The sequence below is a fragment of the Rhineura floridana genome, chromosome 2, assembly GCF_030035675.1.
Source record: "Rhineura floridana isolate rRhiFlo1 chromosome 2, rRhiFlo1.hap2, whole genome shotgun sequence".
In the NCBI taxonomy this organism is placed as follows: Eukaryota; Metazoa; Chordata; class Lepidosauria; order Squamata; family Rhineuridae; genus Rhineura; species Rhineura floridana.
This window is the reverse complement of record NC_084481.1, coordinates 124,834,549-124,857,899: the sequence shown is the minus strand read 5'-3', so window position 1 is coordinate 124,857,899 and position 23,351 is coordinate 124,834,549. Positions and strand designations below refer to the sequence as shown.

At 43.0% G+C, this 23,351-nt stretch overlaps 1 protein-coding gene across 16 annotated transcripts in view; it reads right to left on the bottom strand.

The window, feature by feature from the left end:
• Positions 1–23,351, bottom strand: part of MICAL2 (microtubule associated monooxygenase, calponin and LIM domain containing 2) — a 204,897-nt gene that overhangs the window by 18,160 nt on the left and 163,386 nt on the right. For 14 of the 16 annotated variants that reach the window (XM_061610428.1, XM_061610430.1, XM_061610431.1 and 11 more), the window contains 4 exons: positions 22,852–23,018; positions 20,397–20,474; positions 11,292–11,389; positions 8,095–9,451 (listed from right to left, as the gene is read on the bottom strand). In XM_061610428.1, the coding sequence (XP_061466412.1) occupies positions 8,095–9,451; positions 11,292–11,389; positions 20,397–20,474; positions 22,852–23,018 (1,700 nt within the window). Of the gene's footprint in view, positions 1–2,382; positions 4,018–8,094; positions 9,452–11,291; positions 11,390–20,396; positions 20,475–21,412; positions 21,448–22,851; positions 23,019–23,351 lie in introns of those variants that run through there. The other 2 variants (XM_061610436.1, XM_061610440.1) reach the window with 2 other exon arrangements.

Here is a 23,351-nt window from a genome sequence, read left to right as displayed (position 1 = left end):
AAATGTGGTGTTGGAGGAGAGCTTTGCGGCTACCATGGACTGCGAAAAAGACAAATAATTGGGTGTTAGATCAAATTAAACCAGAACTGTCACTCAAAGCTAAAATGATGAAACTGAGGTTATCATACTTTGGAAACATAATGAGAAGACATGATTCACTAGAAAAGACAATAATGCTGGGAAAAACAGAACGGAGTAGAAAAAGAGGAAGGCCAAATAAGAGAGGGATTGATTCAATAAAGGAAACCACATACCTGAACTTACAAGATCTGAACTGTGTGATTCACGACAGATGCTATTGGAGGTCGCTGATTCGTAGGGTCGCCATAAGACGTAATCAACTTGAAGGCACATTACAACAACAATAAGCAATCAAGAAGATATGAGGCATGCAAGCAGGACCGTAGTACTCTAACATCAGTCTACCATATAACCTAATGTATCCTATCTCTAGATCTGTCCCTAAGTTTTAGAAGACATTTATTTTAACACATTACAAACACAAATTTTGGAAAAATAAACTTTTTCCTAACAGGCCACTACTAAATAATTCAAGTAAACCCATTATATAGCACTCCTCAGAAACAGGATTCCCAACTTTTAAATGGCAGATTATTTACCGAACCACTTAGAGGTTCTATTTAATCAAGCAGTATATAAATGTTAAATAAATAAATACATTTATCTGGTGGAAAATAATTTTCAAAGTGGAAAATAATGCCTCTAATAGCAGACTCAGGACCGTGAGTGCAATAGAAATGGAGCCACAAGAGGGAAGTATTGCTCAGGGGAACCCCAAGGTTTGCAGAAGTACCAAAAAACTATTTAATAACTGAACAGAAAACAGCACAAAGAGGACTGAGAATGCTCAGAAGTGTCCATAGGAGGAGAATGGAAGGTTCCAAGGGAAGGAGTGAAATGCCCTGCTTGGGAGGAAATGGCTGGCCAGAACCCCAAAGAGGAGCACTTCTGTATGGAGTGAGGATATACTGCAACATCCAGTCTGTGATCAACCTCAGGGAAATTGTGGACAGTAGGCCAAAATGAGGATGGCATCAAGGATCCTACTGTGCCTAAATAAAATCTGATGCTCCCTTTAGGATATTAGAGCAACTGCAGCCCGTTGCTTTCCTGCAGGACCAGGACTCTACCAGCATCAGAATCTTCAGCTTGCATGCTGGACCCCATGATGTAGCCACAATCCTGCTATTCACTGCAATGGCACCCACATCCTAAAAGTAACATCAGTAGGATCCCTTCAACATTAAGTAGGATCCCAATTATACCTTGAGGATCAGGGGGAACTCCTCCCCCTCCCTCACACACAGACTCGTGCACAAACGACTCACCCCACTTCCAGTTCAGTGAGCCTAATAGATTACATCCTAGGATAGCTAGACACATGAAGATCAGTGTTCCAAGAAGCATTCATAGAGAGAGTGAACCTGAGTTACAGGCTACATATCCATGGAATGCAGGGAATTCCATTCCTTTGCCATCAGGGGAAAACAACAAGCTGGAATATTTCCTTAGAGATGCTCTGCTGATCCAGGATTGCTAGGAATCCCACATGTCCCTGGGGTTGTGGAACTAGACCAGATGATGGAAAGCCAACTATGCAGCTGAATACTGCTACTCAACTGGACACTTTGGAGGCCAGCTGGCTATATTATGTCAGCACTGCACTCCTGGAGTTATGAAAAAGGGAACAATGAGGACAACACCATGTTGTTCATAGGAGTGTCTTGTTAACAACTGGAGCAAAATAGGTTTGACAAATTGAGAATAAATGTTTTATATCAGAACAGCTACATTCACATATTGTTACTCTGTTTAATTGTCAGCTTCATTTTTCATGCCTTTTACTCTGAACAGCACTGAATTTGATTTGACTGTATGGGCATTTCTCCAAACACCCTTGCACTGAAAGGCACAGAAGCATAAATAAAGATATAAGCTATAGTCCCCAAAATACCTTAATATGGCTTTGGAACACAACCAATATGCTTTTTCTCTAGAAGCAAATATATCCAGACCTTCCTTCCTTTTCCTTCATATACTCCAATCACTGAAAAGCTTTACAAAAACAGGAAGCCTGTTGTAGAACTATAGCACCTCCTGATGTCTTACTACTAGGATTGATATTCTTATGAGACTACTCATAAAGTTGAAGAGTAAAACAGCCAATTGCAGCAGTACATTCTATTATACTTTTAGCCACATCTAGGGTTATTGTACTACTTCAGTCTTTGCCAACCTGGTGCCCTCCAGATGTTTTGGACTACAATACCCCTCGGCCTCAGCCAGTACTGGCTGGGCCCAATGGCAATTGTAGAGGGCAACAGCGTGGCAAAGGCTTTACTACTGCCATAAGGCAAAGCAGCAGAAAGTAGTATCCCAATATTTCCAGCAACTATTATGGCCTCATATTTTAAGTGAGCATGTCCTAGTTTTACTGTAATTATCCCACAAACCAGATATACTAAGGATTGTAATCAGTAAGTTTTTTATTCTTCTAGTGATCTTTTTGCATTGTTATTAACAGAGTGTATGTGTTTATTGCTGAGATTTTTAACTTAATTTTAACATAAAATTACATGATATAAAAAGTCCTTTTTTCTTTTAAAGTGGCACTGAATGTATTTGGTAGAAACATACCTGCTGTTACAGAAGACCAGATCACACTACAGTTGCCATGGGGATGTCATTGACTCTGAGCCATAATATATATATGAACTACTTAACGACATGGACACCTGCTATGTGTCAAGAGTCTTCACCTCTCTACCAGCAACCACTAAGAACTAGGAGTGGGGCATGGAGATAGCAGAAATGCACACATTTGCTCTACATATCACAAAATCATTGCCAGAGGCATTGCCATGGCAACTGGAACGTGTGCTCTTCTAGACCATATTGCTCTTATAGGTGACACTTAAATATATATATCTATTTCCAGGATGTTATACAACAAGGTGGTATGGAAATGCTAAACACATTAAGACTGCAGTCGCAACTCCATTCATATGCCACATTGGGAGATCTTCCTCTGCCCAGCCCAAAACAGCTCTGCTGCAGAGTGAAGCCGGCGGCACTTCCCTGGCACAGGGGTTCCCATTCCACTTGCCAAAATTGCTGGTGGGCAGAAGTACCGCCAGTGAGAATTCCATTGGCAGCAATCCACAGAAAATCCCAAAATGGGGCATTCTTGTCAGCTCTTCACTGAGACAGCAGTGTCGGTGGGGGTGCAGGCAGGGCTGGAGGTTCCTTGGTAATTGCCAGGCCGTAAGTCCTCAGCCGGCAACTTGGCTATAAATCTGCCAGGCTAGCAAGGAGGAAGCAAGATAAGGGCAGAGGCCATTCAAAGCTTACGTGCCAAGCCAGAAATCCAGAAGAGACGTCAGTGAAGGTCCGGGTCTAGTTTGCCAAGAGATCAGTCCAAGTCAAGGTTCAGGGGATAGGAAGACACACAGTGGTCACGCCTGACGTTGTAGTCAGCAACAAGCTGAAGCCAAGGTTTGACTTTTAAGGAGCAGGTTTGTCAGCAGGTGTGAGCCCTCAGCGTTTTGGCCTTAAGTGGACAGGCCTGCCCCTCTTCTGCCTGACCTCCTGTTGTCTACGTTCTGCAGGTGAGGGGGGAGTATCCTGTTCACTGTCTGCGTCTGGCTGAAGGGCTTCAGCTGTGTCTGGGGTGCTCTGCAGCTGAGGGGGAGAAGGAGCTGGGCTCTTAGGAGTTTCCTCCGTTTCTCCTTCTGGGTCTGCTGCTTCTGGGTCTGCTGCTGTTACTCCTGAGTCATCCTCGTCTGATGAGTCCTCTGATGGGGCCATGACAATTCTGGGGATAGGGCTAAACTGACCCATGATCCCCTGTATCCCAAGCCAGTCCCACTGCTATAACTTCATGGCATTGGGCCAAATGGCTCCAAGCAGTGTTTTGCCTGCCCCACTTAAGTAGGGGGGCTGTGGATGCGATGGTCTGTCATGCCCCACTGTGGCCTGGCCAGGGTTAGAATTGCCCTGTTAGACAGGAATCAAAAACAGTAATTATAATACAGGGAAAATGAAACTATCTTCATCTGCTGCTTTAAAGACAACAGAGTAGATACCAGGTAAGCCATCTTGAGGAAAAAGTTCCTGTGACTGCACTCCAAGAGGTTCCTCTGTAACAATCTCTGTCTCACCTTCTTTCTTAGGATTTCTAACACTCGAACTCCCTCCTGCTTGCTCACTTCACTTACATACACCATTTCAGCTCCCCATTCAACCTCTTACCCAATCAGAAGAGCATTAAAAGTCCACGAAGGTTTTGTTCCCCATAACACCGCATTTTCCCCTCTCCTTACGTTTCATTTTTCCTGGGCTGACATTCCGTAACTACAAACACAAAATGGCTGGGCAGTTTAAAATTCATTCGCAATTCCGTTGTGAACTGGAAAAGGCACTGCCTTCAAATACCCAGGTCCCAAAGCAGCAATAAAAGATTTTAAAGGTAAGCAATAGCACTTTGAATTACAATTCGAAAGGCACCAGGAGCCAGTAGAGGCAAAATATATTCTCATGGACTTCCCACTCAGCACCATAACAGTTGTTCTCAACCAACCAAGAAATCTCAAGTACAACATTCTTCAGTGGTCAAATCTGGAGGTTAGCAGACTGTGGTGAACTACTTCCAAACTACTTCTCCCCATCTAGGAGAGATCATGGCAGGTGCAACAGAGGGCAACTTATTTATTTTATTAAATTTATAGCCTGCCCTTCTCCCAAAAGGAAGCCTAAAGCAGCACTGCTAAAGGGTTGCACCTCTTCTCCAAGTGACTTCTTGGAATAATTGTGGATTTTGGCCCATTCTACTCAACTCCAAAGAAAGGCATGCCAAAGAGTATAGCAGTACATTACAGCCCTTGTAATTTCTAGTCTAGTTTTCAAAATGCTCATAACTGTCAGTGTACTAAAAGCCAGACTCACAGCTGCTGAGAGGACACTTTGGTTTAAATTTGGGTGGGAGGGTACCTGTGCCTGCTGTAGAACAAAAAGATGGGGGAAACCCTGAAAAAGAATGATACTGTTCACAATGCTTTGTTTTTGGAAATGAACGGGGCTTTCTCTCTGACTAGTGCCACCTACCCAATCTCCTCCCCTTCTCTCCCCCTTCCCCTTCTCTCCCAGGTCAGTTTCACCTTTCCTAAGCATGATTTTACAGGAGTAAATCCCACTGAATTCAAAATGCAAATGATCAAACCTGTCCTCCCCACTTCCTCCCCTTTGCCCCTTCCTCTCCCCTTCCAATCCTCTCCCCCTCCTTCCCCCTCCTGCTCCTTCCCTCTCCTGTCCCCACCCTCTCCTCCTCCATGGTCAGTTTTACCTATTCTAAGCATGATTGCACAAGAATAAATCCCATTGAACTCAATAGGCATAGAAATGATCAGACCTGCCTTTCCCCTCCCCTCCTTCCCCTCTTCTCTCCCTTCTTCTTCCCTTCTTCCTCCTCTCCTCTTCCTTCTTCCTCCTCCCCTGCCCACTTCAACCCTCCCTCCCTCTTCTCCTCCTCCCCCATGGTCAATTTCACCTATCCTAAGCATGATTGCAGTGGAGTAAACTCCACTGTACTCAATAAGCATGCAAATGATCAAACGTGCCTTCCTTCTCCCCTCCCCCTCCTGCTGGCTTCCATCCCCCTCCTCTCCTCTGCCCTTCCTCTTCCCCTCCTTTCTCCTCCCCTCCTCCTTCCCTTCCTCCCACGGTCAGTTTCACCTATGCTAAGCATGATTGCAGGGGAGTAAATCCCATTGACCTTAATAAGCATGCAAATGATCAAGCCATTCTCAGCAAACTTGCACAGGATCCCATTTCTTACCTCCTGGATTAAAAAGCAGAGAGGCAAACAAACCCTGCAGTTTAAGAACGTACCTATAGCCAACAGATATTTCTATCAAACTTTAAAAAGCAGGGAAATTGGGCAAGTACATTGAATGCACCAGGGGGGCAGGAGACCTGACCTCCTCCCTGAGATATTGTACTGCCCTGGAAAATGGATTGCCTTCTAGTCAATTCCAACTTATGGCGACCCTATCAATAGGATTTTCATGGTCAGTGGTATTCGGGGGTGGTTTACTATTGCCTTCCTCTGTCTCACAAATTTGTAAAAATGCAAACACAATTTGAGTTGGTCTTTCACAGTCCAATCTACTTCCCGTGTAGCTTGGAAGAATTTGGTAACATGCCTCTGAGCATATGATGAGTGGTGGCAACACCTGCAATCAGCCAAATCACAGAAACAAGACACATGCTGTGCTGATCTTGTTTTAGCAGGGAGGAAGCAACAATATTAAGACAGTTGATATAATTCAGATAGTCACTTGAAATATGTTTGATTTACTTTGCAATTTAGTGAAGTTTCCTAGAGTAAATCATTTTCTTTTGCTTCTCTTTCTGTGGATATGTGAAGTACAGCAACACTTTGCACAATTCACATTAAAAAAGCTCCAAAAACAACTAAGGAATAATGGCACTGACTGTTCTGCAGAATAGTCTCCAATGGACATGAGGAATGTCTCAGTTTGCACAAGATAAAACAGTGGGAGGTGAAATGCACCCAAATTTAAAATAGAGCCTAACCTCCAGTTTGAAACACAAAAGGCTGTCCTCACCATCATATGACATTGACCAATAAAAAGGCTTTGAAATTAATAAAAATAAATTTGACACAGATTTCTAGGATGAATAATGAGAGAAATAGATTTTCAAGGTTAGATTCTCTGTAGAAACAGTAGTAACACAGGAAAGAAGCAAAGTAAGAAGTACACCAACGAACATACAAAAATGCAATTTTCCATCTTTGGAGATGGCAGGTGTTGCCACCACTCACCATATGCTCAGAGGCACATGTTACCAAATTCTTCCAAGCTACACAGGAAGAGGATTGGACTGTTAAAGTCCAACCCAAATTGCGTTTGCATTTTGACAAATGTGTAGGGCAGTCCAATATCTCAGAGAGGAGGTCAGGTCTCCTGCTTCCCTCTTAAACTGTTCTTAAACTGCAAGGGTCTTTTTGCTTGTTAGTGAATATTTATATGAACACACAGAGAGCAGTAATTAGGAGATTTGGGGCAAGGTGTCATCAGTATGCTTATGATACTGAGTTCTGTTTCTCCATAACATTTGAATCAGGAGAGGCTGTGTAGGCCCTGGATTAGTGCCTGGATGCAGTGGTTGGCTGGATAAGGGAAAATAAACTGAGCCTGAATCCCGGCAAGGTGGAGGAGCGTGGCTGAGTGGTTCCCTTAGAACAATTGCTCGCCCTAAATGGGCTGCACTTTCTCTGAAGGAGTAGTTCCAAAGGTGCTTCTGGATCCAGCTTTGTCACTGGAGGCGCTGATGGCCTCGGCAGCTCAGAGTGCCTTCTCTCAGTTTTAACTAGTACATCCGCCATGGCTGTTTCTTGATCAGGATAACTTGACCACAGTAGTCCAGGCATTGGTGACTTTAAGATTGGATTATTGCGATGTACACTTTGTGGGACTTCCCTTCCAAAAACTGCAATTAATGCAGAATATATGTCAGCATATAACAGCCATGCTCAAAGGTCTGCACTGGTTGCTGATTTGTTACCGGGCCCAGTTCAAGGTGTTACTATTGATATATAAAGCCCTGAACAGCTTAGGAACCAGTTTTCTTGGAAGATCATTTTGCCCCATACATGCGTCAATCTGCATAACATTCACTTTTACAGGCATCATATAATGTTCATTTTGTTTTTGCGAGGGATTAATCTTTTAGTGCTGCAGCACCCATACTCTAGAGTCCCCTATATATTAAGGTCAGCCAGCCACCCTCACTGTACTGCTTTCAATGCCTTTATTTCTGCAAGTCTAATCCAAACATATAATTTTTTTAAGATATATTTGTTTTTAAATGCAGTTGGTTTTATTTATATTTTTATGTCTGCTTCATTTTAAAGTTTATTTTTCTGTATTTTTGATAAATAATTTACACTATTTTATGTAAATTGCTTAAAGATTTAATTTTTGATTAAAGTGGTATGTACATTTTGTTAATGAAATAAGAACAATTTCTTAAAAGAGGGAGTTTGCTTACCCAAGTGTTCTCCTTTGGAAGAATTATTTAGCACTTCATCAACATCAAAGATGGTACAGGGTGACACAGGGTTTTTAAGTCTGTCATCTATTTTATTCCTAACACTACTGAATAGGTTCCATACATTGTTCCTCTGTTCAGGACCATCTAAAACGGCATCAGCAATTTTGTTCCTGTGCCTTAGAGATGAATAATGGATGTTTTTTTTATTATGTGCACGCAAATCATCCTTAGCAGACTTCCAGAAGTTCTCTTTAAGGGTAAACTTTTCTAGAAGTGTTGGCACATCATCTGTATTGGTACAAGAAGAATACACAGGCTTATGAGGACTCTTGGAAGGGCTACTATGCACACTGTGAACAGGAAAAGATGTGCCTTTGTCATCACATGAACATTCCTCTCTTCGACTGTTGGAAAAATGAAACATATCTGAACTTCTCATTCCAAGTCCTTTTTCTACATTACCCAACACACTGAGCTCCTGCATTTGCACATTATAATCTCCATGACTTTTGCTGTTCCTTAGACTAACAGAGCGAGCTAGGACATGCGGGAAATTGAAAAAAGTGGTTTCTGAAGGAAGTTTGGCATGCATGTCCTGGTTCTTTTTCAAACCTTCTGGAGGAGAAATAAGAGGTTCTATGATGGATTTCTTTATAGCATTGGCAATTAGCCGCAGTGGCGATTTAGGCTGGGCAGCCGTGTTTTCTTTGGGACAATGATCAACATTCTTTGGAGGTTTGTGTTCAGAAGACAAAACTGGCAAACAGTTATCTGAGAATTTCTGAGATTTACCACAACTGGATTGTTTTGGTATGTTCTCATATCTATTAAAATAAGCATTCTTCTGTTCTGGAATTCCTTGGCCTTCCTGTTCTGTTCTTGGCCCATGTAGCTCAGCATCATTCAGGGCAAGTAGTTTGGACTGCTGCTCCATTGAAAGCGTTAACTTCCTCATTATCTTGTTTTTAGCTTTGTTAAAATGCTTGTCATGTTGTTTATTGGCTGTTTTGTCTCCCTCATCAGGGTTTACAGAGCATGCATCTGAATTCTTGATAAGCAATCGGGAGGTCAGTTGCTCACTATTCACGGTCCAATTTCCTAAATGTTGGTCTTCATTTTTGTAGTCCTCCCTTGCAAGCTTAGGGTAAGTGGTACTTGAAGTCAGATCAACATGACAAGTAGATTCGCTATGTGCCAATGGATAGCTACGAGTGCAGTTGTAAAGTGAATAGTGAGGCACATAGGAAGGGATTTCTTCAGGTTTATCTCTGTTTTTTCCTTTCATTTGAAATGCTGGGCTGTGGGGTTTGAAATGTTCCCTCATAATTTCTGGAATCTTGTCAGGATATGTCAACTGTAAGGAATGCATAAAATGATTATTTTTAGACAAAACTATGGCCAGTCATCCATGCTTCTATTTAGAGAGTATTTTCAAACATAGACATGAAAAAATAATATACTCCCCCATATAAATGTCAAGATTGTTTTTAAAAAAGCCAATAAAGCAGAAAAGGAACACAGTATAACTGCTTTTATCCAAATGCCCTTCGAAGATAGTAGAGATATTTGATATTCAGACATCTTGCTCTCTTTGCAAAGAATTGTATTGACCTAGCAAACACACAGCTAATCTCAGTCTAGCACATTCATTACATAGAACTACTAGGGGTAGCAGAAAAGTTGCTGCATACATAGCCCCAACTTCACCAGACCAGAGATATGTGCAGAAACCTACTTCCACAGGCATAGATCCACTAGTTATAATGGACAATTCTACATTTGCCATTTAGAATCTCTAGCCAGGCAAAAACATACAACGTAATCCTCAAGCCCAACTCAGCATTATCTTAAACATATAGCCAGTCTGCATCTCTAGTAATGTCTAATTGCAGCAGACACTGGATGTGACATCATCACTTTCAGCATTTCCCCTCCCCGTGCCACTTTATGGCCTGCTGCATGGGGAGGTGGGGACTAAATACTCAATATGATGTCATATCCTGTATCTGATGCAACTGTATATTACCAACAAGCGGAATAATAATAATAATAAATTTAATTTATGTGTCGCCTATCTGGCCAATGGCCACTCTAGGCGACGTACATACAATAAATATGGCAGAATACAATATAAAAATACAGTGAAATATATAAGAAGAGGCGTAGATTGATGATGACCACATTTTAAAGGTAAAGTCTAATGTGACTCTCACTCACAATATGCTAGAGAACTTATACTTCCTTTCTTTTTATAAGAGGAATGTTGAAATTCTTTGCCAGTGTCAGCAGAAATGGAAAGAATGTGTATCAAGAGACAACAACCTATCCCAGCTTTCAGTCCTGCTCTATGTATTTTAATTATGCAATGCTATATTCCACAATAAGCAGAAGTTCTATTGCTTTAAAGAGAGCAAGACCAATTTTCACAGGAAAGCACAGCAACTTTCACTGAACACTGTCAAAGCTCCAACTAGAGTTTCATTTTCAGAAGTCCTAAACTAATGCAGCTTGGTATCCCAGGTATTGGGCAACTAGGGAGGGTGAGGTATTTATTGTTATTAGGGAGCTCACAAAATGTGCTGCATTGATTACACTGATAGTGAATAATTTCTTGTATACAGAACAACACTGAGAAATTTTGCACATTTTCCTGACTGTTAAGGATACAATAACAGAACCGTGTTTTCTGTGCATTGTAGTGCCCGTAAGAGAACTTTCAGCAAATTGGGCATTATATGGTTTTATGAATACTTCGTCATGTAACAGCTGCTGACCATCCCCCTCCTTAGCAGTTCTCATCTAAAGTTGCCAACTGCATTGCCAATGTTAAATTGGATGTTCTGGCCCCAACGAATGGTTTAAGGGGTGCTGTGGATCGCTGAAATAAAGGATTGCCACCATCAACATTGCTTTCCATGGAATTCCATTGCTGGAAAATGGACCAAAGAGCTGGACACAGGAGCCAGCTGACATTATTTTTTGATCACTGTCATGATCCTGCAGAATCAGATATTCTCATTGGGTAATCATTTGCATGAGGTGTACAATCAGAACCTATTGGAGTGCAGTTCTGTTTTGCAGTGTTTAAAATTTATTAATTGGTTGGACAAATTAAACAGTTAAAGCAACACTGTAGTACTAAAATAGTGCAATGGGTCAACAAAGTGCATTGCTAAAAATGTGTTGCCCCATACCTCTGTCTGGGAAAGGTCATCCTTAAAACAACTTTGAAGGCTGTCAGAGGTGTCCTTTGAATATGACCCACTCTTCTTGCTGTACAATAGGGGGAAATCTACAAAAGGAAAAGTGGATTTATTAAAAAAATACATAAAATATAAGTAGGTTAATTTTTTAAAAAGTAAAGCTCATTTACCCATTCATGGATGAGATATTTGCTGTAATGTCTACAGTGGCAATACACAGATAGCCACAAAACATAAGAGTGGAAACGCTGAAAATACACTGGTGATTTTTTTGAGTTTGAACAATAAAAAAAAGAGCCAGATTTGCATAGATTTTGGTGTTAAAAATACATACACACACCTTTGAAGTGGAAAGGAGAAAAATAACTGTCCTGATCAGCATGATGTGCCAAGATATACTTTGGAAAGACTTTTTATAACTGAATAACCCATTTTAGAAAATAAGAGTTACAACAAAACATAAATGCTAGCTCCAGTTTAAATGTAGCATTTGCAGGTATGGCCAAAATAATCTCCCACATCAAAACAAAGTCTTATAGAAGGAAGAGCAAAAAGTAACAAGACATAGGCCTGGTTCAAATGTCACACTGAACATGCATTGGATTGGGCTACATGGCCATAATTCTGTGCTCACTTACCTGGGAGTAAGGCCCATTGAACATAATGAGACTTATTCCCAGACTTATGTATTGGCCAGGCTAAGATTTATTTATTGAAATAAATTGAAGTTTATACAGAACATTTTATCAATGATTTCACCGCAGTTTAGAAAATTTAAAAACAAGACAGTCAATAATAAAAACATTCAATGGAAAAGAAAACAAACCTCTTGGTTAACATGTTGCATTAAGGGCTTTCCATGTTCACTCAAGTTCCAAAATGCAATTACAGCTGTTAAGGGCCATGCCAGGCCCTTAACAGACATGTTATTTAAGCAATATTTATATGGTATGATCTCTGTCCTGTCCCATGGTTAGGTCTGGCTTCCTTAGATATGGGTGGCTGTTAGTGGCAGAGTGGTGGGCCAAGGCTGTCAAATTTGATATATTTGTCTAGTCTAGATTCTGAAAACTGCTTCTATGCTCTTCACAATAATAATAATAATAATAAATTTTATTTCTAGGCCGCCTATCTGGCCGCACAAGCGGCCACTCTAGGCGGCGTACAAGATAAAGTAAAATACAACATACAAACTACATAAAAACCCAAGAACTACAATATAAAACGAAACCCAACCCACCCATAGCTAAAACCAATGGCACCCAAAAGAAAAAAGAAAAAGCAGCAAAACAAAAACAAAACAAAAGACAAAAACCCAGGCCACCTCAGCCAGCCGGCTTATGTATCCCTCCAAAGAGGGACAGGTGATGGAAATTAGTCACAGCTGGCTGGGTGCCTGGGACCTGGTCCTGCAGGAGGCACGTCTGCCAGGCAGCAGTCCCACTGGGAAGGGTGGTGGAGGTGATGTTCCAACAGCAGCAGCAACAGCAGGCTCTCCTTCCCTGGGTGGCGATGTTCTCCTTCTTCCTGCAGGCTCTGGGTCTCCCAGGCCACCTCAGCCAGCCGGCTTATGTATCCCTCCAAAGAGGGACAGGTGATGGAAATTAGTCACAGCTGGCTGGGTGCCTGGGACCTGGTCCTGCAGGAGGCACGTCTGCCAGGCAGCAGTCCCACTGGGAAGGGTGGTGGAGGTGATGTTCCAACAGCAGCAGCAACAGCAGGCTCTCCTTCCCTGGGTGGCGATGTTCTCCTTCTTCCTGCAGGCTCTGGGTCTCCCAGGCCACCTCAGCCAGCCGGCTTATGTATCCCTCCAAAGAGGGACAGGTGATGGAAATTAGTCACAGCTGGCTGGGTGCCTGGGACCTGGTCCTGCAGGAGGCACGTCTGCCAGGCAGCAGTCCCACTGGGAAGGGTGGTGGAGGTGATGTTCCAACAGCAGCAGCAACAGCAGGCTCTCCTTCCCTGGGTGGCGATGTTCTCCTTCTTCCTGCAGGCTCTGGGTCTCCCAGGCCACCTCAGCCAGCCGGCTTATGTATCCCTCCAAAGAGGGACAGGTGATGGAAATTAGTCACAGCTGGCTGGGTGCCTGGGACCTGGTCCTGCAGGAGGCACGTCTGCCAGGCAGCAGTCCCACTGGGAAGGGTGGTGGAGGTGATGTTCCAACAGCAGCAGCAACAGCAGGCTCTCCTTCCCTGGGTGGCGATGTTCTCCTTCTTCCTGCAGGCTCTGGGTCTCCCAGGCCACCTCAGCCAGCCGGCTTATGTATCCCTCCAAAGAGGGACAGGTGATGGAAATTAGTCACAGCTGGCTGGGTGCCTGGGACCTGGTCCTGCAGGAGGCACGTCTGCCAGGCAGCAGTCCCACTGGGAAGGGTGGTGGAGGTGATGTTCCAACAGCAGCAGCAACAGCAGGCTCTCCTTCCCTGGGTGGCGATGTTCTCCTTCTTCCTGCAGGCTCTGGGTCTCCCAGGCCACCTCAGCCAGCCGGCTTATGTATCCCTCCAAAGAGGGACAGGTGATGGAAATTAGTCACAGCTGGCTGGGTACCTGGGACCTGGCCCTGCAGGAGGCACGTCTGCCAGGCAGCAGTCCCACTGGGAAGGGTGGTGGAGATGGTGTTCCAACAGCAGCAGCAACAGCAGGCTCTCCTTCCCTGGGTGGCGATGTTCTCCTTCTTCCTGCAGGCACTGGGTCTCCCAGGCCACCTCAGCCAGCCGGCTTATGTATCCCTCCAAAGAGGGACAGGTGATGGAAATTAGTCACAGCTGGCTGGGTACCTGGGACCTGGCCCTGCAGGAGGCACGTCTGCCAGGCAGCAGTCCCACTGGGAAGGGTGGTGGAGATGGTGTTCCAACAGCAGCAGCAACAGCAGGCTCTCCTTCCCTGGGTGGCGATGTTCTCCTTCTTCCTGCAGGCACTGGGTCTCCCAGGCCACCTCAGCCAGCCGGCTTATGTATCCCTCCAAAGAGGGACAGGTGATGGAAATTAGTCACAGCTGGCTGGGTGCCTGGGACCTGGTCCTGCAGGAGGCACGTCTGCCAGGCAGCAGTCCCACTGGGAAGGGTGGTGGAGGTGATGTTCCAACAGCAGCAGCAACAGCAGGCTCTCCTTCCCTGGGTGGCGATGTTCTCCTTCTTCCTGCAGGCACTGGGTCTCAAGGAGAGGCTACTCAAGCCAGCCAGCCTCTGTCTCCTCAAGTTGCACAAGCCACAGGCAAAAGGTGCAGAGTACCTTGCTGTTGATTTAGCTCACATGTATTCCACTGGGAAGCACAGCATATAAGCAATATGTATTTTATAGTACTTTTATATTATAAGTCGCCATGAGACTATCTTCAGTAGTAGGTGTTTAAGAAATTTCATAAAGAAAGAATTTGTCTGTTCACTGACAACTGAACGGTCTACACAACTGAAGCTATGGCTCAGTACAAGTACCCAAATGGCAGCCAACTCCATCCACAAAGAATGATGAGAGTTCGAAGGGACCTTGAAGGTCATCTAGTCCAACTCCTTGCCAGAGAAAAGCATTGTAAAGCATATTTTCTTTTAACCAGTTAGGTTAAATATATATGTGTTTTTATAAATATGTTATATATATTACAAAATGTATAAATACATATTTTATAATATACATATATTTTATAAATATAAATATGTATATTATATATAACCAGATACATATACAGTATATAATGCTCCTCCCTTTCGGCTCTGGCTGGCATGAACTGACCATGCTTCTCCTGCAGCAGTGAATCTATCACTCCTCAGCAAGGGTTTAGATTGCTCTGCCCAAGAGTAAAAATGTTTTTAAATGCCTTTTTAAAAAAAACCAAAAAAAACATTTTTTACAAGGGCCTAAAAAACAGAAAAGTTGACCCAGGTGTTCCTCTGGGCTAGTGGTGGTGGGTGCTTTCTATAACTAGGTTGCAACTAGAAAAGCCCTCTCTTCTTGTAACAAACCTCATCTTGGAAAGGTGGTTTATAAAGAAAGGCATCAGCTGATGTCCTCAGGTAAGGATGGAAGGAAATGGTTACCTACTACTCCAGTCATGTATTGGGGTCCCTATTGTATTCAGAGATTTATAATCAACTTTTTCATTTGGATCTGTTCCAAAAGTGTAGAAGAACCATAAAATATAGTTTTAAAACATACATGAAAGTCAGCAATTCTACCCGTGCCACTGAGTAAAAAAGAAATGTAATTACTCCCATTCTGGTGCTACTAATACTATAGAAAACTATTCACTCTCTGGAGAAGCTTGTAGGATGCTGTTTCTATGTAACTTTTTTAGGGCTGTTGTTGGAGGTGGTGGTGTGTGTGTGTGTGTTTGGAAAAAAAATCCAAATTGGATGTTCAATATTATTGAGTTCTACCATGGCTTTGCAAATTGGTTGCCACATTCAGATTCCCTGACTGCAGTCTGCTAGTGCTGTCAGATTTCCCTCATGCCTCTACAACAGTAAGTCTTACCAACCGTGTTGCTGTACGACTCATTATCAGCTTGCCATCTAGTAATTTTTATCTGCTTTCCTAGCCTCACCTGAAAAACTGCGCAGCAGAATGTCTACTCTTCCATCATTTCCCTGCCTAACCACTCCTTTCCACAATGGAATTCAAGGCCTGTCCCTTCATTGACTGAATGGTTGAGCTCTGCCCCTGGTGGTGCCAATTAAGCTCAGCAGGGGACAAGCTGTCAAAGACTTTTTATTTCAAACATAATGGAGAAATGTTTTTGTTCTCTGCAATGCAGGAGACTGTGTGTATTCCAATATGGATTCTTGGATCACATAACTTAATATTGAATAGGTTTGGGGGGGGGTTGTCAACAGAATAGTAAATGCAGGAAATATTTGTACAGCTTTGGATAAATCAACACATTTATTAATATACACTTTTTAACAGTCCAGTACCCTGAAAAGCAAGTAAAATTATTTCATCTGATGCCTGTATATTTAAGCAAACAAGATATAGCCAGGATTGTATTTATTCATTTATTACATTTATATCCCACCCTTCCTCCAAGGAACGCAAGGTGGCATCCACAGTTCTCTCCCCACCCCACCCCATGTTATAATCACAACAGCTCTGTTAAGTAGGTGAGCCTGGGAGATCATGACTAGCTCAAAGTCACCCAGTGAACTTTAGCAGTGGCTTTGGTGGGGGGCGGAGGCAGTGGCACTCTACTGATACAGGTAACACAAAATTCTAAAGGAGGAGCAGGGAGCTTTAGTTTGAGGAATATTTACCTCAGTATTAAATGACCACATGCATAATAATAATAATAATAATAATTTAATTTATGTGTCGCCTATCTGGCCAGTGGCCACTCTAGGCGACGTACAACTCAGTTACAATAAAATACATCATAATAATACAATACAAACGATAAAAATTATAAAGCAATGACAGTTCAGAGTAATAGGCAATTAGTCATAGAGATTAACCCTCCCCGGGTTAATAAGCAACCTTCAAAAGTACCTACCCACTTCCTCACCTTTTCACCCCACCAGCTTATCCAGGTTTTGTTTAGGAAACCAAGCTGTTTTAAGGGAGCCAGAAGGGCAAGAGGGGTTGAACATGATGTGGGGGCAGAAAGACCACTGGAGCAGTGGAGAGAGGGTGACCATAGCATCCTCAAGTAGTCATCCAACTGAAATTTCCAGGATTGGGAAGGGGCTGGTTGGTTCCAACCTGTCTTCTGAGTCAGCTCAACCTTCTGTGGCCAGCTCTGCAAGGCACTTTGGTGGCAAAAGTGTCTTGTATTGGCTCTGACCTGGATGCCACTTGAGTTACAGTATGAGAGGAAGTGCCCAGGGCACTGTCTGTTCCAATTATTTTTAGCTGTTGCAGCCTGAGGAGTTGTACAAGACACTTGGAGGAGTCAGTCCCATGTCCTGTGCTCTGGATCCTTGCCTATAGTGGTTTATAAAAATTGCCTGGATGGGTGGTACTAAATGCTTCTTTGCAGGAGGGGGCGGTACTGCTGGGCCTTGAAAGTGGGGTCTGTCTGCACGCTCGTCTTCCTGACCCTGAACTATTGAACAACTACCACTCGTTGGCTATTATCCCCTATGGAGGCAAGGTGTTAAAGAGGGCAGTGGCCGATCAATTTCAGATGTGCTTAGGTGAAACACATTATCTAGACCCAGCTCGGTTCAGCGTTTAGCACCAAAACTATACCATGACAGAGACAGGGGAATGTGGCCCTGTTCATTCTCCTGGATATCTTGGTGGGGTTTTGATATAATTGACCATGGCATCTGACTTCTGTTGATTCTGTGAGGCAGCAATATGGTGGTTCTACTCCTACTTGCAGGACTATTTCTAGAGAGTAGCACTGGGGAACATTTGCTCAGCCCCATGGTGGTTATGGTGCAACATGCTGCAGGGTTTCATCCTGTTCCCCAATGTCTTCAACATCAATATGAAGCTGCTGAGTGAGGTAATAGATCTTATCAGTTTCAGAGAATAGTACTGGCAGTTATGCAGTGGGGTGTTGGAGGCTACCATCTTGTCTTCAGTGCTGTTTAACATCTATCTGAAGCTGTTGGGAGCCGTCATTAGAAAATTTGGGGTGAAGTGTCAGCAGTATGCTGATAATATTCCACTCTGTTTCTCTGTAACATCTGAATTGGGAGAGGCTATGCAAGTCCTGGGCCGGTGCCTGAATTCAGTAGTGGGCTGGATAAGGGCCAATAAACTGAATCTTGGCAAAATGGAGGTACTGTGGGTAGGTGGTTCCCAAGTCCAGATAACTGGTCAATTCCTTTCTTTGGATAGAGTTGTACACCTCTGAAAGAGCCAGTTCATAATCTGGGGGTGCTCCTGGATCCATCTTTGTCATTAGAGACCCAGTTGACCTCAGTGGCTAGGAGTGCCTTTTACCAGCTTTGGCTGGTAAGGGAGCTGCAGACATTTCTGGACTGGGATAACTCTGTTGCCCATATGCTGATAACCTCCACACTGGAATATGGCAATGTGCTCCATGTGGGGCTGCCAATTAGCTCCCACAAGTTGTGTTATCCAGCTCCTGAAAGAATTGCACTGGCTGCCAATTGGCTACTGGGCTATGTTCAAGGTGCTGGTTTGGGCATATAAAGTCCTCTACAACTTGGGACTAGGATACCTGAACAATCATCCTACCCCTTACATACCCAGTTGATCACTGAGCTCCACGCTCTGCACGTGAGGGCTTCCTGCAGATACCATCTCATCAAGAGGTCTGTTCCATACAACATAGGAAGCAGACCTTTACTGTTGTATCACCTGCCCTTTGGCATTCCCTTCCATTAAATATTAGACAGGTGCCATCTCTGTTGTGTTTTTATTGCCTACTGAAGACCTTCCTCTTTCAACAAGCCTCTTAAGTGGACACCTTTGCCCCAGTCTGCATCTGAATCATAATTCTTTTTAAAACATTTTGTTTTTAAGATGTTTTTATTGTTTTATCACTTTAATGTTAGCAATGTTAGCAATTGGCTGCTTTGAGTGTTCATGTGGTGATGGGGAAGCCTTGAAATTACTTAGTGGAAAGAACATGAACAGGAGCTTAGACTATTTTGGGGTGGAGAGGGAATAAATTCAGAAGACATGAACACCGGAACCTTTGGAGCTCTGCTTCACTGAAAACCAACAGAAACATTGTTCCTGTTCATTTATTTGATTGACTGGTCCAATTTAAAGGCCCATTTGAATATTATGTGCCTGGACTTCCAATGGGATTCTGGAAGAGATTACAGTTCCCCTTAATTGACATAATAACATGGGCTCATTTAAGAAAAGAAACACGAACTGAACTCAGTTCTTCCTCCTCCACCACCACCAACACCCCCGGGTGTTGTCACTTGTCACCCGGGTGACAAGTGATAGTGCTAAAAATTCTTACACAGGTGATAAAACCACAGACTTTCAAATAACAGGAAAAAAATGGGGGGAAATACTATGATTGGGGCAGGGGCCAGTAGATCGGTTTTGACCTGTTCTTAAAATTCATACCCTCCTTCTGATGGGCTTTTAGCTCCCTGTGGAGACACTTCACCAGACACCCATGGGATACACACACACACACCACTGAAAGGCAGACATGTAAACAAACATTTAATTGTGAAGAGCACAATGCTCCCCACCCACTTCTCCCTTAAAAGAGGATTAAAGATTTTCTTATGGTTAGTCTTTAACCAGTAGGCTAAGGCATGGCTATGCAAAACCGGATTTTTATACTCTTCAATAAAAGAGGAAGAGACTACAAAAAATGATACAAAACATGAACTATTATTTGGGGGAGTTACAGTAACAATTATTACTCTTAGGGTGATTATTAATAGCACTATTTGTAGGGAGTGAGCTCTGGCAAGTTCTTATTATGTCCAAGAACAGCTTCATGAAGCACTGCATCCAAATGGCCATGCCACTCACCTGCTCAGAGATATAGGATCCCCACCATCCCCATGTGCACGCTGTCATTAAGGCCATACTGCATCCCAGAACTGTGTGTCCCAGGGTGCTGAGAGGCCCGCATGTGCAAGCAGAATACAGAGCCTCTGCGCAGACAATGGATAAGAGGTATCTGAGCAGTAACACAGGAACATAGGAAGCTGCCTTATACTGAATCAGATAATTGGTCCATCTAGCTCAGCATTATCTATGCTGACTGGCAGTGACTTGCCAGGGTTCCTGACGGGACATTCCCAGGGATTGAACCTGGAACCTTCTGAATGCAAGGCAGATGCTCTACCACTGAGCTACGGGGTCCTTCCCCTAACACAGATGTTTTCCAGACCCAATGAGCCAGAAGGCATCTGTAGGGGAACCAATAAAATGGTTCTTGTGTATTTGAAATCCCAAAAGACAAAAGCTTTGTAGGGAGGAGTTGCAATTCAGAAACAGGAACCAGTGGACAGGAAGATGGTTGTGTGCCTCCCACACTGGTTCTCTGCTATCAAAGCAGTTTTCTTTTAAAACATAACAGCCAAAACCCCAATATGCACATATCAAGAAACCAGAGATCTAAAGTTTAATCTGAGCATGAAGTTCGGTGAAGAAGAATGCAGAAAAATTAGTGTGTGACAAATGAGGACACCCCAATTCTAAATCTTACTTGATTGAATTTTCTTCTTCCAGTTTTGGTATTTTTTTGACGTAGAAGAGTCTCGAAGACTATGGGCTCGCTGAAGGGCTTAAAAAGACAAAAAAGGATTACAAGTGGCAACTTCAAGACTTTCAGCAGGCAGCAGGTTAATACGTATGAAAGTGTCCATTAACCACTAGAGGGCAACCTTCACCAACCAGTGTTTCCCCAGAAAGTGACATTTCTCAACTCCTTGGGATTGCTGTTCAAGTTTTAAATTATTAACTATTGCAGAATCATACATCACGAGAGCTCGTTTGTGCCCTGAAGTTTCTGTGGCTCTTTTTGTTTCTCTTGCATGTGGGTTTTCACATAAAAAAGGGAGAAAATGTAACATTTGTCTTTCTCAGCACAAATTATTTATCACTGTGACCATTCCCATGGGAATACACAGAATACAATAAACACAACTCTTGCAATTTGCTTCAGGAAAAAACTAGTCACACTGCTCAGGCAAACAAACAATGAATGTAAGAAAACATATGCAACTGGGGGGGGGGGTTATTGAACACAGATATAAAAGACAACTAAAGCAGGCAAGTGAGGCCATAAAAGGAGAAAATACATGATGTACCATCTGACCCCATCAATGACAATGAAGAGTTTGGAGGTAAGATAACTACAAGCTGATGGGAACAACATTTGTAACATAGATGAATCTTGAGAAATAAAGTTGAACTTTATTTGGACAAAACGTAGGGGGGAAGGAAAACCTTTTGCTGTTATTTCACATGGTCTTCTTCAGCTGGGTACCTCTTCAGTTCACTGTTGCATTTCAAAAGATACACTTTATTAAAACAGCATCTTAATTCACACAAGGTTCTTTGCCTCGGGTGCTTGGATTAAAATATTGCCTTTTCATAGAGTTATTGTTCTCCAAATTATCCATGCAATGTGCTGTCCGGCCAAAAAAACTGAATTAGCTTCCACCTGATATTCCTCTGAATAATTTCACATCAAAGGTAACTTGTAAAAGCCTGCAGCTGCACAGTGGTTATGGGTCAACTTGAAAAATCCTGGTCTTTTGAAACAAAACAAGGTTCTATTATTATAAAAGAGTGAAATCTCTTCAGAATTCTGTCAATATGATTTTGTTTAATGCCACTTAAATTACAAATATGCAAATCCAGTCATATGCATTTTGTAGTGTTGCTATGAGATGCACTCTGTGATGTTGTTCTGATTCCACAGTCCCCTCATTCACTAGAGTATGGAAAGAGAACCTATGGTCCTCACAATATTGTTGGATTCTATCTCCCATCAGCCCCAACCAGCATGGTCATTAGTCAAGGAAAATGAGAGCTGCAGTCGAACATATGAAGGGCCACAGGTTTGTCATCACTGCACTAGAGGCTATCCTGTAGCCATCCAGATATTACTGGACTGCATCTCCCATTCTCCCTGTCCTTTGGCTGTGTTGTCTGGAGCAGGTGGGAGTTGTAGCTCAGAAACATCTGGAAGGCCACAGGTTTCTTACCATTGCTTTAAAGTTACAGTCTCTCTGACTGCCATTGGCTTAGCTTTGTCACAGTAGAATCTGGGTAGAACGGTCAGATGCAAAAGAGGACCGAATTACTGCACCTTTAATAGTTCTGTAGCTAAGGGGATCTCAGCAGGTTTAATGTGCATTATATGCAACATCTGCTGGAATTCCCTCTTTACCGAACTATTAAAGGTGCAGGAGCCCTTTCCTCTTTTTCACCTGGCTACCCGAGGTGTGGGCAACCTAAGGCAACGCTGCTGAATGTTAAAGGGCCTTAGGAAAACTTGGAATCCCAACCTTTACAAGAAAAGATTGCCAAGAAAAGATTTCTTTGATTCAGGAAAATTGTTCCCTTACTCAGACATCTGGGTAAGGAGTTGGCCTATGTAAAAAAAGGTTTTTTCCACTAATCAGACATGAGCTCATCCTTGCATCTGTGCTCTCGGTATGAGCTATACTTTAAGGCCAGTGTGGTGGGTCCTGCTAATTGGGAATGGATCCCTCTCTGGTGAGGTATCACATACACTCCAGTTCTGGAAAGTTATATCCAGCTAGTCCTCTGACTGGCTGGGAGGATTGGGTTGCTGTTACTAAGCCTTACTCTATAAAAAATTGTTTTGTCCCTTTGTTCTATGCCTCACATCTCGGTTCCTGACGCCTGTGGACACCTCTGTGCTCTCAAGGCAGAGACAGCCTGACTTTTAGCTCTTGTTACTGAATCTCATGTGCCATCCAGAGTATAGCTTGGAAGTCTTCTGGCCCAAGTTGGTTGGACTTAAGGAGTGGTGGCAGGTTCTAACTTGCGGGGTTGGTTTTCACCCTAGTCTTTTGGCAACTCCTATACCAACAAGACACTGGGTCCCAGATTTTGACATATTTTCTAAATTCAATCACATAATCAGTCTTGTTGACATGGATGGGCTGAATTGTGTTGGAACTTACCATTTGCAGCTTTGGACATTTCACAACATTCTTCCCCCTTTGCCAAGCTTGTGCTTAATGACAGAGGTCTTTGTGAAATTGGGGTATTGGCTCTTGGCTCAGGCAAGGGCCCTTTGTTAAAATCAGAAATGGATGCCTCATCATGAAAATCAGGATCTAGTTCAGAGCTAAGGAGAGAAAGGCCTGCCATTAGAATGAAGGATGGCCAGCAAGAGGTACAAAACCGCGAATCAAGTATTTCACAGCTGTACTTTTCATCTTGTAAGCATCAATGCATGGATTGTGCTGGATAGTTGCAACTTAAATATTCACAGTAACTTAACAAAGATTGAAAAGGCACTCCTACTTCAATTACACTTAATACTTTTCAGGAACTTGAGGCTGTCTGAATTGTACACTGAAACCTATTTCATGGCATATTTATTTACACTAAGCTTTATGGCAACCAAAAGATTTCTTCATCAGAACTGGTGGGCTTTTCATATGTTTCTGTGCTTGTC